The 18,466-nt window shown below is 44.5% G+C and overlaps 1 protein-coding gene across 1 annotated transcript in view; it reads right to left on the reverse strand.

The window, feature by feature from the left end:
• The window catches only part of HMGXB3 (HMG-box containing 3), a 28,430-nt gene extending 12,550 nt beyond the window's left edge, over positions 1–15,880 (reverse strand). Inside the window, exons 1-11 of the mRNA XM_056861407.1 lie at positions 15,810–15,880; positions 13,239–13,386; positions 12,054–12,228; positions 10,458–11,024; positions 7,412–7,510; positions 6,073–6,204; positions 4,840–5,276; positions 4,339–4,514; positions 3,316–3,407; positions 2,855–2,953; positions 114–263 (exon numbers count right to left, since the gene is read on the reverse strand). Coding sequence (XP_056717385.1) covers positions 114–263; positions 2,855–2,953; positions 3,316–3,407; positions 4,339–4,514; positions 4,840–5,276; positions 6,073–6,204; positions 7,412–7,510; positions 10,458–11,024; positions 12,054–12,228; positions 13,239–13,384 — 2,073 coding nt within the window. The 5' untranslated portion in view covers positions 13,385–13,386; positions 15,810–15,880. The remainder of the gene's footprint in view (positions 1–113; positions 264–2,854; positions 2,954–3,315; positions 3,408–4,338; positions 4,515–4,839; positions 5,277–6,072; positions 6,205–7,411; positions 7,511–10,457; positions 11,025–12,053; positions 12,229–13,238; positions 13,387–15,809) is intronic.
• Between the last annotated feature and the right edge of the window lie 2,586 nt (positions 15,881–18,466).

Genomic DNA, 18,466 nt, shown 5'->3' on the forward strand with positions numbered 1-18,466 from the left:
TGCCAAATGTATTGCCTTTGGGCTCATGTTGTCATGTAGTACCTTTAAAAAAAAGTCTACATAGCAGCTAGTGAGTCCAAGTATAACATTAAGTAAAAAGAACCACAACTCACCAGAGATTTCACTGTTTTCTCAGTTCTGTCTTTGGCAAGATTGTAGCCACAGCTGGGGCAGATCCGTGGCTTGTGCCGATTTGTGTATATATAGCTGCAAGAAGGGTTCTTACACTTCCCTCTACCTCGTGACGTTGCCAGCCCCAGATCCTGCAGACAAACAGACCAGATCTTTATCACCCTTACATTATATGTCCCACAAGGCAACCAGATGTTTTTATGTCTACGTCCTGCTTTCCCAAGGTGAGACCAAACATCATAACACTGTTTGCTTCAGGGTCAGCTTTGAATACCAAAAGAGCATAAATTAAGATGCCTATATAAACCTGATAGGAACATTAGAGGGTTGTATTCACAAAAAGGTAATAGCTCCCTCAGGGAGCCAAGGCAAATCTTATTCAGAAAGGATTAATGTCAAATAAGATTAATGCCTGTACATGTCCCACTTCACTGCATTACTGTGAGCTACCAGCAGGTGAGAAATGAAAACCACCTATGCCCTCACACTAGCAGTTGCAACATTTATGGGCAAATCAAACTGTAAACATTTGGGAACTGAAATCATGGCAAGACATAATCCAGGAGGAAGAAAAGGACATAGATGGTGACCTAGAAACCAAACCACAAGAGACTCAAATAACAGGTAAATGACACACTTTCAAATTCAGTTAAGGTCGATGGCGTAGTTTTCATCTTTAGACAAGCTGCTTGAAATCTGGAAAGTAGCCAAGGTTTCAAATAGTGCTTCAAGAAAGGCTTTGACAGCATCCAATTGACCAGTCCACAAGTCACTTTGCTTGATAAATAAGTGATTCTTGCCAATCAGGAACGTGAGAGAACCCATCGCTGATCTCCTTTGCATCTCATCAAAAAAAGAGAGACAATGTAGTGCAATGCGTCATGAGGAGCTATCTAGAGCAGAGATGTGCAGAGCGACAAAAATTGGTATTTTTCAGATCTCGATATCAGGGAGACAAAAAATATCAGTATTCTCAGTTATTCAGGTCCCAAATAGAAGTTTGGTATTCAGATCTGAGTATTCCGATATTATTTGGCTCCATTATTCCCTATGAGGAATTTTTCTGCAGAGCTGGAGGGTCTTTTTTTCCCTAAGCAAATGGTACCAAAATTGCTGTGGAACTGATGGTGCCTGTCCACTAAGTAACCCCCAAGTTTCAAGTGACTTGGACCAAGAGGTCCAATTCTATGGGCCCTGAACAAGGTGCCACCAGCCGTTCTCCATTGTTTTGTATGGGCAGAAAAATTCTGTGCTTTCTCCAGGACACAGAATAGCCAAAGTCGCAAGAACAAAGCAACCACTTGCCAAAAGCCTCCCAATGCAAACAGAACCAACAAACCCAACAGAACCAGTGCAGAACCAGGGAATCCCAGCAGAACCACAGGGCAATGGGGCAAGGTTAACACAATAAATGTCAAAGTAGAGAATCCCAGCCAAACCAATTTAACAAGGAGGGATTGGGAACAATGGGAGATGCTGGAAAGCCCATTGGATATAACGGGAGCCAGAAATGCCAATGGACTTGCATGGACTCCATTTAAATACATCACAGCACACAAAAGTTGCAATGCAAATGTGAAATGGATTTACAATGAAGGTCTTTGGGCCCACATAGACTGCTCTGGGACTGGAATGACAGCCCCCAGAGTAGAATGATGGCCCCTATGACTGAAATCAGTGTGAGGTATTTCATTTTACTCTAAGGTTTATGATTACAGGTGCAGACCACTATTTCAATCACGGGGGGCCATCATTCTAATCTGGGACCTGTCATTCCAGGCCTTGAACACTTCTGCTACTCCCAGGGGCTTTCATTCCATTGTGGGACTTGTCATTACATTGCCAGAACAGTCATGCTACTCCCAGTGAGCCTCATTCCACTCTGGAGGCTGCCATTCCAGTTGCAGAACCATTCTGCTACACACAGGGACCGTCATACAACTTTGGGGGGTGCCATTGCAGTCCCAACACAGTTTATCCGGGGGTTTTCCAGTCCCAGAACACGTCTCCTACCCCCAGGGGCTGTAATTCCACTCAGAGGGCTGTCATTCTAAGAGCACTCAGCCCACTCCCAGGAGCCGTCATTCCAGCCCCAGAGCAGTCTAACTGGGCTCAGAGACTGTCATTCTTATTTCTATTTTACTATTTTATTATATTTATATCTCCCAACTTTTCTGGCAGAAGCCAGGCTCAGGGCGGCTGAGATTCTAAAATTCTACATCTGTTCCGCATTTTCATTGAAACTTTTGGGTACTGCATTGCATTTCAATGGAGGCCATGCAATTCAATTGGCACTCCTGGCTCCAACTACATCCAATGAGCATTCTATCATCTCTCATTGTTGCCAAAGGGCAATCCTGTCATTTGTTTTAGTATATCCCCCAATGTCAAACCAGAGAATCCACGCAAACCAATTTGAACAAAGAACACAATGTTGCAAGACCAACAAAACCAATTTCAAAGCACAGAGTCAAGTCAAACCAACCTGTCAAACTGACACCCAGACAAAATGACGCTGACACAGTAAAACAGTAAAATTAAATTTAAAAAACCAATCCCAGTCACATCCAAATATTTTGGGACCCATTTACTGGTGTCCTGGAAAATCCCAGATACCATCCAGACACCCAGATATATCCAGAAAATACTGATCAGGTCTTTTTCGGACATTTATTCAAACCAGAAATATCTTAACGCAAATCCCTAGTCTAAAGATTTTTACCAGGGTTACAGTGCAGCTGTACTTATAAGAAGGGAATACATCTGGCTTCACCTCCACCACTTTCACCTGAGATGCTGAGCTGTTTGTGTTGCCAGGGAGCTTTGGATAGAAGATGAGGAGGCAAAAGAGAAATAAAAAGAGAAATAAAACTAAGTCAGATGTATTATTAGTACCTCTCTATATCTGATTCTTTCTCACCACCACCACTTCATTATTAACTTCACAATCCACGTAACATACCTATGGACTACCAAGTGGTTGTCTAAAGAATGGTTCAGACTATTACTGACGCATGGTCCTGGCCTCTCACAAACCCTAAGGAACTGACATTTATAAGACAGAGACTGATACAACCCCACTCAGTTATGTTCCATCAGCCTAGGGACCCAAATTCCCATTGCATACTAACATATGCATTTCATGACAATAAAAGAACAAACATTCAGACAAAATAAAGTTACCTTGTGTTCTTCTACACTGGGCAAGGGAGACTGCCCCAGCTGCTTCAGAGTATTAGGTTTCAGTCTGGAGATTCTTACAGGGGAATTTTTTTCTTAGAGAAAAAAGCAAGAGAATATCAATACAAAGTGCACCGATATGTTTAATGTTATACTCTAACAAAAATGCAGCTGTGGGTTATCTTGCAGCCAGTCAACTCTGAATGTCAACAGACCAAGCCCACACTTGAGGTCTCTGTAAAACAATGATTATCACTCAGAGGCTCTGGAGCCTCATGCCCTTCTTTGGCATGCGCCACCTGTGGCTTTTCTGAGCACTTTTCTCCAATGCGGCAGCTGCCCCATGTTTCAGGAATGTGGGGTTGGTCTGCCTGAGGGGGCTTGTGGGTGGCAGGCAGTTCCCACCATAAAACAGCCACCACCAGAGAAACGGGTAAGCTGTGAGCCTCCCTGAGGGGCAGGCTTCATGCGAGGGCCAGAAGTAAATGTGGCTCTTTTGTTTGGCTGTTAAAGCTGCAGAGTAAGAGTTAAATTACACAGCTAGGTGAAACTGATAGGCCATTTATGCACGGCTGTTTTCTTGCAGTGACCCCACTGACTACTTCGGGGCTTTGTTTTGCTTATGCTTGCGTTTTCCGACTGTCAGAGCTCGCTCCGCTCTCCTCCCGCATTTCCACGCATTTTCTGGATTCGTGTTTAGCCAGCATCCAGGAAACACAGGGAAAATGCGCGGAAACGAGCAGGGAGAGCAAGGTGACCTCTGAGAGTTGAAAAATGCAAGCATAATCAAAGCAAAGTAGTCAGTGGGGTAACCGCAAGGAAACAGCCATGCATAAATGGCCATAGTCTTAGGGTGCATTTACAGAGCAGAAGGTCATGATATTGTATCACACAGGGAAATCATGCTCTAAGCACTCTATTTCCAAAAGTTGCACTAAGACAGTAACTCCTAACCAGCAAACCTCCAGTCGTAGTGTCAAGGCCTACAAGCCAGAAAATACAGCTTTACCATCTACTGGGCTTTACCATTATTTGAAAATGACTGTCGACAACTGGGTTGCTCTGCCTTGGTTTCCCTCGCCATGCCAAAAGGTGCAGGCAAAATTGCTCTCATGGGTCTTGCAGCTGCCAGCAAAGATGGCTTAGGTCTTGTTTTGCTCTTCTGCTCCTGGCCTTTGGGTGCAGTGCCAAGAACATCAGCTCTGAAATGGAAAAAGGTGCAATTGAGAACAGAGTTTACATATGTTAGCAACAATTAAAATTTGTCTGAAGGGCAAAGCTGTGGGTTTGAAACTGATCAATCATTGTCTGAATGAGACATGGTGGAAAAAAAGATAGCTTTGAATCATAGGCATGTACACAGCTCTGCTAGGATCTTTTCTAAACAAGCTGGAGGGCAAAAGTTGTTTTAATCATCTGATTTAAAATGCACTGAGAAATGCCTGAATGCCATTTGGATCTAAACTACAAGGACAGATGCAACAACCACCAACTCTGACTTCAGCCCTCCACAGAAAACTGACTTACCCTATTGTTTGTTTCACTGCAGTTGTTGGGTTTGAAAGCGCATTTGCAGAATTCACCCCTTCGGTGGATGGCGGCTGGGTCTCCAGCCCTTCCTTCTCCCTCTCCTTCTGTTCTGACAAAGAGTCTGCGCACGCTGAGCTCTCCTGAAGCTGAATAACGGCAGGGGCACTCCCTTGATCCTCTGGTGGGACGTTATTGGCAAGGATATGAGCCTCAGAGATTATCACTTCTTCCCACTCACTCTCTTGCATCTGCTCCCCAGCAGGAGCGGCATTCAGTAGCTGGCTAACAGCTTCAGAGACCTCGAGAGTGCATTTCGAAGCACCATCCTGTACCATTGCTGATCCTAAGGCTATTGGTGGCTGACTTCTTTTGGGTGCCAATGCTTTTATAGGCATGCCTGAATTTGGCTCAGATTTGCCTTTTGTCTGCTTCTCCTGAAAGCACAAAACACAATCAATGTCACGCATGCCTCAGTTTACAAGTTCGCAACCCATCATATTCAAATTTGGCTGGCAAGCCTGAGAAGTGCTGACACAAGAAACAAATAATTAATATTGGTTCTTGTAGGTTATCCGGGCTTTGTGACCGTGGTCTTGGTCCACACAGCCCGGATAACCTACAAGAACCAATAAACTCTGACCGTGAAAGCCTTCGACAAAATAATTAACAGTTGACAAGCAAGCACTAACATTACAAAAGAAGTATGTCTACCCACTATCCCCATCACAGCATCTTTACTGTGCATCCTTTTCCATATTTGGAGCACACAAATGTCCTCTTTGCAACACAGGATTCTGAAAAGCATGTGCCAAACCTCCTTCACTCTGCTCTATCAGGCACAAGATGTAAAGAACATGAGGAGGGAAAGCAGCAGGAAGGGAAACTCTCATTGTAGAAGTCAGAGAGACCCCTCAAGCAGGAGCTACAGAGCTGGCAAATAAACTATATTAATAAATAAAAATAGTCTAGAAAGGATCAGATAAAGTCAGAACGCAATCGAGAACTTTGGCTTTCATGAGAAAATTAAAAAGGAGTTTATACTGTCAATCACTTCCAGCCTAGAAGCTCTGTAAGGTGAAAATTCTTTCTGTACCCTCCCTGCTGTGCACAATGATTCAGAAGATCTACCATTACAAAAAAATGTTCTATCGCCACTTCCATGCTTTTATTTTCTGGATTAAAAACCAAAGCAAAAAAGCCAGATGCATTTTCCCATAATTTGAAACATACCTTTGGGATCCATTTCCCCCCCAGGAAGTTTCCACACAGAGGGCATTTTGGTGGCTTGTGTCTGGTCACATAGGTGAAGGAACAGCCAGGATTGGAGCAATTTCCATGGCCTCTGCGAGTATAAGTAGTTGTCTGAAGTGAACAGGGTATGAATTACTTCACAGAACAAGAATTTACATCACTAGGATACAAACATTATGAGCCCCCCCACAACTACCCAACAGAAATTGCATGCTTTATGACAGCTAAGCCTTACAGAAAGTTAAATCCTTCCCACAAAATGGAAAATTCAAGATTTGGCTGTGGGGCAGGGGCGGGGAGATATGCAAAGAGAACAAAGTAGCTAGCTTCTTAATACTACAGGCTATATGCGGGGGAGGGGAGAGAAAACATTGCATCTTTCATTAAATATGTGACACACTTGCTTATTTAGTAAAACAGGTTTCCGAATGATGGCACATTGGACCAGATGTGTGAACAAACTGCTGCTAGGTGGTGGGAATGGGAACACGTCCACAGGACAGGATCACATGCACTACTTCACTCTGGACAGAAGTCCAATGTGGGCAGCCCCAAATGTAGCTCATGTTAGCCAGGGTTTCTAGGAGTTTACTGGGAATGAGATATTCTTGCCATTTCCATTTCAATCCCTACACTGGTACGCTTTATCATAGCTCATTTTCAACCTCAGTAAGCCAAAGGTTACTCAGTCTGTGGCCATTATGCTAAATTTGATTTGCATTGTATTAAAGCAGCCTCGCGTCGCATCGTAACCATGTCAGCAGGATGGAGAATAGGAAAACAATTGCTTTTGCTTTGTTGCGCAGCCAGATAACAGAGGCAGAAAGTAGCTAGTTCCCTATTGGAGTGCAGGAGGGAGCTAGAAGGCAGGCTGTATGCTTATTCTCCACCTGGCAACCAAATGAAGGAGGGACACGGCCATGGATTTGTGGCCCAAGATTGGTATGCACCCTCCCTACCTCCTAGGATTTTTTAAACTGCAAGGAAGTTTGGGATTTTGTGCAGACCAGAATTGGCTGAGTTCACCTACCAACCAACCTGGCCCACGGGATCCTACCGCCTGCCATTTCTACAAAGCCAAGATACAAGTTGCTGTGAGAAGCAGCAACAACACCTCCAACTCTCAGGGCACAGTTACTACCTCGGTCACCGTGCCTGCTATCTTTACAGGGTAACTGGTCAAATGAGGAACCCAACAGCTAATCCTTCGAGTTGTGAGGAAGACCGTTTCCCTCAGAACCAGACACGAATTATTATAATACACAAAAAAAATGAAAAGCTTTCCAAAAGAGAGGGCCTCGGCATTTCCCACACTGACCAGTTTGATTGATGCTGGATTTTCTAGAACGGAATGGGCTGGCAGAGGTAGCATAATGAACTGTGCGGTAGGCGTTGAAGTATTACTTTCTTCTCTATCCTACAAATAAAAATCAGAGTAAGAAAACATGTGCAACTTTATCTATGCTGCAGTCATTAATCACAGGCATCCAACAATAGAAAGGTCATACAAAAGCAACAAGACATACAGAAAGTAGGTTTGCTTAACAGAGTACTTGTTTTCCAGCGGAAAGTGTCTAGGGTCATTCCAAAAGTAGTTATCAATTTAAATGTAGATAAAGCAGCCCTTTTTGTTCCTCTAAATCTGGAGGTCTAAATGGAGTCTGAAACAGTGCTTGAAAGAAATTAGTGATGTTTCTGTTTATTAATAGACTCCTACAAGCAGGAGATCCACAAAGACTTGTGGGAGGCAACTCAGTTCCCACCTCCCACGTTATTTCATCTTTCTCTTTTTTGAAAGCCCCCATAGCCTCTCCCGTTTTCCTGCTCCCCTATCTCCTTCCCACCCAACAGCCAACATACATTTATCTGCCCCTGTCTTCAGGTTTTCCTCTCCCCTCCCCAGCAGCCTCTACCCAGGAAAATTATGGTTCAATTGCAAGGCCACTTGCATGGTAAGGAACCGTCAAGAACTTGGGGGGGGGCACATCACTTTTCCCTGTACCCCTCCCTACACTAGTTCCTCTTTCCCTCCCCCTTAAAATCCCCATATCTTCTCCCCAGTTTAGATTATCCCCCTCTCCTCTGTTTTATCCTCACTACAACCCTGTGAGGTAGGTCAGGATGAAACTATGTGACTGGCCCGAAATCACCCAGTGAGCTTCCACAGCCAGAAAGTGATTCAAACATGGGTCCCCCTGACATTACTCTGAAGTTCTAACTGCTATATCACACTGGCTTTTGTAGGGTGCCTGCTGTTGAATAGTAGCAAGCAGCTAGGCCTATTTGAGTCATGCAAATCTGATGGTATCAAGTCACCCAGTGGTTGCTGCCAGGCCTAGGGTTGTCAACCTCCAGACGGGACCTGGAAATTTCCCAAAATTACAGCTGTCCTCTTGGAGAAAAGGGATGGTTTAGAGGGTGAACTCTATGGCATTATATCTGGCTAAGGACCCTCCCCTCCCTAGACTCCACCCTAAAGTCTGAAGGAATTTCCCAACCTAGAGCTGGCAATCCTAGTCCTAGCCATGATAAGTCCTCCCTCAAAGGCCAAAACAGCCCTGGAAAGGGCCTTGCCCCTTACCCCTGCCCTTTACTCACAGAAACACCAAGTTTGGAATGCTGTGGTTGCCTAGCAATGGTCATTGAGGGAATCCATTTCTTAAAGCTGCAGGTATTCCTTTTATCATTTTGGGGATTTTCAACTCCTCAATGTGGTGTTTTTTTAGATTGTGCATTTTCCAGGACTGTAGAAAGAACCGTCTTGTCTATCCACAGCTCCAGTCACCAGATTTAAGAATCCTCAGGTACGGCCAACTTTGCTATTAGAATATACAAGAGGTAACCCACAAGGACTTGCGGGAGGCATCTCATTTCCCCCACCCTTATTTCCTCTTTCTCTTTCTGAAAGCCCCCATAGTCTCTCCATTTTTCCTGCTTCCTTCTCACCTTCTGGGGTAGCCAACCACCAGGTGGGGTCTGGAGATCTCCTGGAATCACAACAGATCTCCCAACTACAGACATCAGTTCCCACTTAGGGTTGCCAGCTCCAGGTTGGGAAATTCCTATTTGGAGGTGAAGCCTTGGGACAGCAGGGTTTAGGGAGGGAAGCAATCTGAGCAGGGTATAATGCCATAGAGTCCATCCTCCAAAGCAGCCATTTTTTCCAGGGGAACTGATCTTTTTCATCTGGAGAGCAGTTGTAATTCTGGGTGGTCTCCAGCCCCCACCTGGAGGTTGGCAACCCTACTTCCCATGGAGGAAATAGCTGCTTTGGAGGGTGGAGTCTACGGCATTATACCCCTCTGAGGTCCTTACCCTCCTCAAATTCAACTCTTCCCAGGCTCCATCTCCCAAATATATAGGAATTTCTTAACCTGGAGTTGGCAACCCTATCTCCTTTCCACCTAACAGCTATCTCCCTGGAGAAAATTGCTGCTTTGGAGGGTGAACTCTAGGGCATATTTGGCTAAAGCCTCTCTGCCCCCACCCAAAAAAACCCTGCTGTCCTCAGACTTAACCACAAAATCTCCAGGAATTTCCCAATCTGGAGCTGGCAACCTTAGCCAGGCCTGGACCCAATCAGTTCTCCCTCAAAGACCAAAACGACCCTGCCTCCTCCCCTTGCCTTTTACTGAAGAAAATCAAGCCTGGACTCTGTGGTTGCCTAGCAATGGCCACTGAGGGAGTCAGTTGCTTAAGGCTACATGTGCTCCTTTTATCATTTTCAGGTTTTCTACCCCCCTCCCATGAATATATTTTTTTAGATTTCACATTTTTCTGCAAACCTGGGACTGTTTTCAGGTTTGTAAAAAGATTTGTTTTGCCCATTCACAGCTCCAGTCCCTATCCAAAAATTTGTATCCAAAAATTTGGCCGACTTCACCTCGCTAATTAGTCCAGGAAGGGCTTTAATTATTTCCCCCCCCCTTGGAAGTAGCAGGCCTGTATTTAACGCTTCTGTTCACTACTGTATGACTTTCACTGATGCCCCCTCTCACTACAGGCCTCCCCTGCACCCAGAACCATACCTCAGGGGTCCTCCAAACTCCCACAAGTGTTTCAGAGAATGGGCTGCAGAGGGAAAATGGAAGCAGAAAATCTCTGCAAGCAGAGCTCCACTACTCAGTTCTTTGGATACAACCCATTATAATGAGTGGGGTGAAGACTGCCAATTTCATCTGTCGCCAAAGCTGCATAACAGTACAAATCCTATACCATGAGGAGCGAGAGGAATCATACATACACTTATTTAAGAGTAAGTGCCAGTGATATCAATGGAACCTCCTTTCAGGGGGGAGAATGCCTAATATTGGAGTGTAAATCTGAAAACAGGATGAAGAGAAATTACCATGGTCTTTACTTACTCTTCTGGTCAGCACTGTTACCACAGAGAGACTGTCTGAAACCTGTGGTTGTGCCACACTAACACTCCCATTGGAGGCATCTGAGGAGCTGTTAACCAAAGTCTCTTCAATAACCACACTGGCTGTTTGATAAGAATAGCTGTCCCCTACTTCCAAAGGGGTCTCATCCAGGATGATATCTCCAGCTACATTATGTACTGTAGGTTGAGTGTAGTGAGACAAGATTTCTGATGCAACAACTTCTTCTATCGTGTCTGACTGAACAAATGAGGCTGGGTCTTCTGCAACCCCTTCAATGGCAATGCACTGTTCAGAAATGCCAACTTGGCTGGATTCTACAGAAAGGATGTTCTGCACAGCACTGTGGGAAGCACCTGTGACATTAGCAGACACTGTCAGTCCTTCCGATGCTGTTTGGCCCTGGGCCCCGCAGAGTTCCAAGTGCTGCTTACTCCTCTCCTCTTGGAGAGTGCTTTTGGGAATAATGATGTAATCTGAACGAGGGAGGATTTTACGGAAACCTGGAATGTCAGGAACTACAGCAGTCAGGGAAGTCAACTTCGAGTTCTATGGAAAAGGTGAGATGAGGACAACAATCAGATTGTTGTTTTGAGGAACCCATCACATATCACTGCTTCAGAAGGCAAAAGGATACCAAGACCGCCCTATTTTTACAAAAACTTTCACTACCTCACAATAAATCCATTCACTTTTTCCATTTGAAAGCTTAAGGAAATTCCTCCACTGAGGCACACCACTGCATTCTTACTGCAGATTGTGCCTATTTCCCCCCACATTTGTAATGTAATCATTTCATGCATAGGTGGCTGTTTTACAGCAGTGGGTTTTGTAACTACTTAAAGAAGTAGAGTTGGTTTTTATATGCCGACCTTCTCTACCACTTAAGGGAAACTCAAACCGGCTTACAATCACCTTCCCTTCCCCACAACAGACATCCTGTGAGGTAGGTGAGGCTGAGAGAGTGTGACTAGCCCAAGGTCACCCAGCTGGCTTCATGTGGAGGAGTGGGGAAACAAATGCAGTTCACCAGATTAGCCTCTGCTGCTCATGTGGAGGAGTGGGGAATCAAACCTGGCTCTCCAGATCAGACTCCACCACTCCAAACCACTACACCACGCTGGCTCTCTAAAAGCACCCTACTGGGCAAATATGAATGACCAATTAATGCTATAGGTGGTGCTGTATCAAACATTAGTCTAGTTAGCTACACTCTTAAGTATTCATGTTACTGTTAAGACTCCTGGCAAATGCACTGTAACTACGCCATTTTAATTAGCTACTTGTATCAAAATTTGCAGGAACCCATACGACCAGGTTCCTGGAATTTCTCCAGCCAGAGGCATTATAGGTCAAGAAACTGTTTAAAGGTCAAGTAGCTGGTTAAAGAAACCTAGATTATTTACAGCTCTAAAAAACTATTGCTCTTTTCTCAAAATACTGAAATTTCTCAGAATAATAATGAACGACCACAATACTTTCAGCATTTTATTCTTGTAGGTTTTCAGTGTAGAGCAACACACACTACAGTGATTCCCATGCCTGAAAGTGTCATGGAAAGAAGCGAAGTTAAATTACCGGGTCTAAACCTTCTTTCTCTAATTTGGCCTTCTCCAAATAATAACTTTTCTCAGCCACACTGAGCAGCCTCCAGCTTTCGCTGATCTTCTTGTTAATTTCAGACTGAGGAAGATGTGGCAGCTCCTGTTGAACTTTCAGGTATATATCGTAATAGTACAGAAGGTACGCAGATCTGAAAAGCAAACAAACTACTCAAAATATCACACTTGAATCAAAGAACCTACACATCCCACACCTGCCAGAGTTCATATATTTGCTTTTGGATAAGTAGTAAGAAAATACAAGAATGCTTATTTAAGACTCTATAAAGACTAGGGCTGAAAGCTTTAACCTGTAAATGACATACTAAGGCTCTTCTTTCACTCCAGTTAGAATGCCAGCTGGAGCCACTCTTTATCATATCATGGTCAACGATTTAATCACCTGCCTGTTTGTGTCTTGATTTTTCCTGATCATCCAACTCTTTCAGCCCCACAGCCTTTGTTCTACAAGGTGATATGATACAGCAACAGTAAGTAGGTATGGAGAATAACTAGGCAAGTGTCTGTGCATATGAATGTGGCAATCCACTGCCTGCCTTGCTCCCACACATACATTTTCATGAATATAGAAAATACGAGGGCACTTAAATACTTCTAAACTAGCTAACACCGGTAAGACACAAACTCCATCTGCCTTACAATTATCTGCTTTTTATCGTAAACAAATCACACAAGTTTTCTTCACACGTTCTCTCAGGCACTCAACTGTTTCAATAACCTGAAACATCTCTGAAACAAATTCAAAATCATTTACCTGTTGCAAACCCACAAGCCTTAACAATTTGCCATTGAACAGTAAGTCATAAAACAAAGTCAACACTTTGTTTCACATTTCCCAACAAGGTTCAAACAAAAGGGCCACAGGCTGTGGCTCTGCTTTACATGCTGAAGGTCCCAGGGTTCACTCCTTGGCATCCCCAGTTAAAAGATCAGGTAAGAGCTGATATGAAAGACCTCTACCTGAGACCCTGGAGAACCGCTGTCAGTCTGAGTAGACAATACTGACCTTGATGGGATGATGGGCTGTTTCAGTATAAGGAGCTTCATGTGTGTTCAAAATGCCAGGTGTATGACCTTTTTTAGCCAAGTGGGAGTGTTAGGAAATCATTAAAAGTCATCTGAAAAGAAGAAAATCACTCACCTGGGTTTTTTAGTTTTTTCCCCTTGATCTCCAGGACTTCTATATTTCTTCTTCTTTTTAGATGGAACTGGAGATGCATAGGTGTATGTACCTTCTATCTCCTCCATTACTACAGTTACTTCACTACCATCATATGGAGCCTCCATTACTAGACAAAAATCTCAAGTTAGACACTCTCCAAATCATTAAACCCCCTATGTCATATGGCATAAAACTGGTCCTCGTTTCTTGTACAACTCAGCTGAAAGACATCGATCCAGAACACTTCAGTATCATGAAGGAACTCTTAGAGCTACCCAATATAAATCCACTATACTTCTGACAGCTTCTAGTCCATCAAGAATTATAACTATGGGTCTAAATATCTCAGGCTACTGGGATGATTTGAGTCCTTGAGAGAAAGGCAGAGCAGAAGGGTCTTTTCCACACAGCAGTCCTCTCCAATGGAAGCACCATTGTTGCCACAGCTGCTAATGCAGCAAACCAGCAACAAGCCACCAGGGTGTTTTCTGAGGATTTTTTAACCCAAAATTGAAATACTTTTTATACTGGTATGCTGATACATTAATTAGTAACTTTCTTAAAACCTTCAAAAAAGCTTTCTGGTGGCTTTTGGGAGAACAGCCATCACATGGGTTGTTTCTTGGGCGTGGTACTTTTCAATATTGTTATAAATGATCTAGATGAGGGGGAGGAGGGACTACACAGGAAGATATAGAATTCAACGAGATCTGAAACAAAAATGAGAAGCGTGCATACTGGATGGGGGATATACTTCTGGGCAGCAGTGTGTGTGTACAAGATCTTGTGGTAGAGGTGGACTGTAAGCTAAATATGAGCACAGTGTGATACAGTGGCAAAAACGGTTAATGCAGTCTTGGGGTGTATCAATGGGGGCATAGCATCCAACTCGCAAGATGTCATTGGTCAGGCTGCACCTGGCGTACTGTGTGCAGTTCTGGGGGCCTCACATCATAAAAGGATGTGAATAGAATGGAATGGGCGCAGAGGAGAACGAGGATGTTCAGGAGCCTGGAGACCAAGCCCTATGAGGAAAGGCTGAGGGACTTGGGAATGTTCAATCTGGAAAAGAGGAGATTGAGGGAAAACATGATTGCTCTCTTTAAGTATCTGAAAGTCTTTCACTTAGAGGCGGGCAGGGAGCTGTTGCTGTTGGCAGCAGAAGACTCACCATAATGGGTTTAAATTACAGGCAGAAAGGTACCAGCTGGAGTTTGTTTTTACAGTAAGAGTAGTTCAGCAGTGGAATCGGCTGCCTAGGGAGGTGGTGAGTTCTTTGTTCACTGGCAGTCTTCAAGCAGCAGCTGGACAAACACTTATCAGTGTATTGGGGGAGGTACACAAATGTACCACAATGGTATAGGGAAGCAGGGGGAAAAAACACTTCTCAATACTGAATCCAGAGCAGATAAACTATGTAGAAATAGCCAGGGGCTGGGGAAGGGGTGGCCATGTGGGCAGGATTTTCCCACCTACATGGCAGCCATCCTGGATTTGCTATGCTTTCCCCAAAAACTTCATAGCAATGCAGGGTTTGGGAAGGATCGGAGAAAAGCTGGGGAAAACCCACAAGGTGCACAATTACACCATGATGCTGTGGAAAAGCAGAAAAAAACCTGCTTACCAAAAGCACCAGTAAATAACCCATGTGGAAAAGCCCTAAATGAAGTAAATGAATACAATGTTTTAAAAATACAAAGCAAAGCTTAAGATTCTATTTCTGTCCGAGAAAACACACAACCTAAGCACGCATCACAGCTTTGTCAGGTAGAAGTAACATCCATGCGGGAAATAAAATTTCTACACGTGATATAGCCACTACAGATCTGAATGGGTTCACTGTGATCAAGAATTCATTACAAATACTAATTACTAAACAGAAAACGCCCAACAATAAACATTTGTAATACATCTCTAGTTTTGAAAGCAGAGCAAAATGTTTCTATGCTGCTTGCTTTCTAATTTCTGCTTTGAATCTGGTTCTACAAACCGTTTAGGGACGTATTATATATATTATAACGGCTGCCCTGATGCAAAAACAGTGAAAATCTCAGCGCATGTTACAGGGTTGCCAATTTCTGTAGATTTTGGGGTAGCGTCAGTGGATGGGGGACCTTGGGGAGGGTTTTCACCTAGAATCTCCAGTATACCATGATGTCTATCCCGGAGTTCTCCCGAAATGGCAAAAGGGCAAGAGTCCAGTAGCGCATCTCCAGACTGCATTGTATCCAGAGGAACTGATCTCGGCTGTCATTTCGGGAGAACTCCAGGCACCACCTCGAGGTTGGAAGCCCTAACGCAGGAAAAACTTTCACAAGAGATGCAGCTTCCATTCCGCTGGAGCGCAACTATAAATAGGAATTATGCCCCTGTGAGGAGGGTTTGTGCGTAAGCGTTCCTCGGGGCTCCTTCGTCCTCTCCCCTCGCCTCCGATATTAGCGCAGCACTGAGCACCGCTGGCAACGCAGGTCCCCCGCAGCTCGCCGCCACAACGCAGCGACTAAAGGGGCGCCGATCCCAGGCGAGGACGGCGCGCGCTCCTGAACTTACCTGGGCGCGCGGGACGGCCCGGTCACGAGGAGAAAACCCCGCAGCCTCAGCATGCCGAGGAGCAGCATGAGCCCCCCCCCCCGCCCAAGACAACCGTTATATCCGCGAGGGGGGGGAAGAGGGACGCCTCAGCAACGAATGCCGTGCTGGAGCGACCCAAAGCAGAGCTTACGCCTGGCACCGTACCGGAACCGCAACCTCCGGAAGTCCTTCCTGTGTCTATAGGTCATCCAAGGTAGGAATATCCGCATGAAAATGACGGAGGCGGGGGGGAAAAACAACAACCATGGAGTGAAGAAAGTCCGCGCGCGAGAAGAGCTAGAGCAGAGCCTATCTAGGAATAAGAAAATCATAGAGCCTCTCCGCCTTTCTTGCGGGCGGCGAATGTTCGCGCTTAGAACAGAGAAACCGAAGTGACCGGTGGTTATTTATTAACTCTTATGACAACACCAGGACATTATATCGTACTTTCAGTGTAGAATAACGAAGCTTTTTTTTTTTTCCCCAGATGAAAGCTTTACTTCGAATTTTTGGAAAAGAGCAAGAGTCCAGTAGCGCCTTAAAGACTCACAAAAATATTCACGCTGTGGCTCACGAAAGCTCCTACCCTGCCAGAAAATATTTTTGCTAGTCTTTAAGGTGCTCCTGGACTCTGGTCCTTTTCTACTACTGCAGACAAACTGACACGGCGACCCACTGTGAATTATCTTCGAATTTTTAGTAAAAGCCGCAGACCAACCAAACAAGAGTCACACCGTTACAACTAATCAGTAATCCTCTACCGGTAACACGGTGGAACATATATACTCCGTGAAAAGTAATACAATAATTTAGTAGCGTGTGTGTGGTTCAGGTTGCCAACCTCCAGGTGGTGGCTGGAGATCTGGGATTACACCTGATCTCCAGGCAATAGAGATCAGCTCACCTGCAGAAAATGGCTGCTTTGGAAAGTGGATTCTATGGCTCAAGACTCAAAGCTAGACTCTTGAAAACTTGTATCCTGGAAATCTTGTTAGTTTTTAAGGTGCTACAGGACTTGAATTGTGCTCTTCCACTGCAGACAAATGTAGCTACTGGCCTAAAACATTATCAGATACTAGTACACCTGGCTGGCATAACCCATGCCATAATAAGTACAATAGTTCCATATTGGTTCCATATTAACATACCATACCCTCATTAGCACATTATCTTGATACTTACAGGACAATACTTTTGCAGGACAATACTCAGCTCAAACCCAACCCCTTTCTGACTATATATTACTCTTCCTACACCCTTGACACTGAGAGACACTGTCCTTCAGTGTTACTACTCTGAAGATGCCTGCCACAGTTGCTGGCGAAACGTCAGGAAAGAAAATTCCAAGACCACGGTTACACAGCCCGGATAACCTACAAGAACCAAAGTACAATAGTGTTTTAAGGTGTCATGGGGCTCATCGTTAGTTTGGCTGCCACCAACTAACATTGCTGCCCTTCTGGAATTTCAGTGACTATTGGAGATGGAGAAAACGAGAGCATGTGGGGCGTAGACTTTCCAATTTCCCAGGGGGGGCTGGGCCAGAAGCATTACATGATTACATGAAGCTGCCTTATACTGAATCAGACCCTTGGTCCATCAAAGTCAGTATTGTCTACTCAGACTGGCAGTGGCTCTCCAGGGTCTTAGGTAGAGGTCTTTCATATCACCTACTTGCCTAGTACCTTTAACTGGAGGTGCCGGGGACTGACCCTGGGACCTTCTGCATTGCTATGACATCACAGGGAGGAGCCTGTGACATCACTGGGAGGAGCCCCCGTTGCCACTATCTATGGAGGGATTTAGGGATGGGCTCCCCCAGAAATTTAGGGGGGCTTCAACAAATGATCTTCAGACAGCTGAAATACAACTAACATTTAATTAAAAATGTACACTGTTTATTTACATCTTTAAAAGTACAGTAAAATCAAATATTCTCCTAAACGCCCTATTACCCCTTCTGCTGCTCCCACAAGCATCCTCTCCTGCCATATCCCACCTATCCTTCCCAATTTCCCTTCACCTTCCCACTCCAATAGTTGGCATGTGTTGGTAAGATTAGTGCAGAAGCAAGAAGAAACTCTGATGAAACTAGATTACTTTTTTGAAGAGCTGTGTATAATGCATCCAAATGAGCAAACAAAAGCAGCAGTAACTGTAGCATGAAGTATGTAGCAAATCTCAACAAGCTTTGGGCATATCCATCCGCTTTTGCCCCAGTACTCCTCGCTCCTCAGAAGATTCCATATTGGCCATAATTAGACAAGGAATAGACCATAAAACTGCTGCTATCACACTGCCCTTGTACAAATCTACGGTGAGACCACACTTGAAATACTGTGTAAAGTTCTGGTCACCACACCTTAAAAGGATATTGCAGAGCTTGAGAAGGTGCAGCAAAGAGCAACCAAAATGATCAGGGGGCTAGAGCAACAGCCTATGAGGAGTGGTTAAAACGCTTAGGGCTGTTTAGCTTGGAAAGAAGGTGGTTAAGGGGAGGCATGACAGAGGCCTGGCTTTTGCTTCACATTAGAAGCTCTCTTCTCTGAAGAGGGAAGTGTCACAATCCAGCTTGATTGTAGGCCATTAATAATTTGTTGGATTGGTTTGAGTTGTGAGCTGTATGTGACCACCAG

The sequence above is a fragment of the Euleptes europaea genome, chromosome 1 (genome assembly GCF_029931775.1).
Source record: "Euleptes europaea isolate rEulEur1 chromosome 1, rEulEur1.hap1, whole genome shotgun sequence".
Taxonomy (NCBI): Eukaryota; Metazoa; Chordata; class Lepidosauria; order Squamata; family Sphaerodactylidae; genus Euleptes; species Euleptes europaea.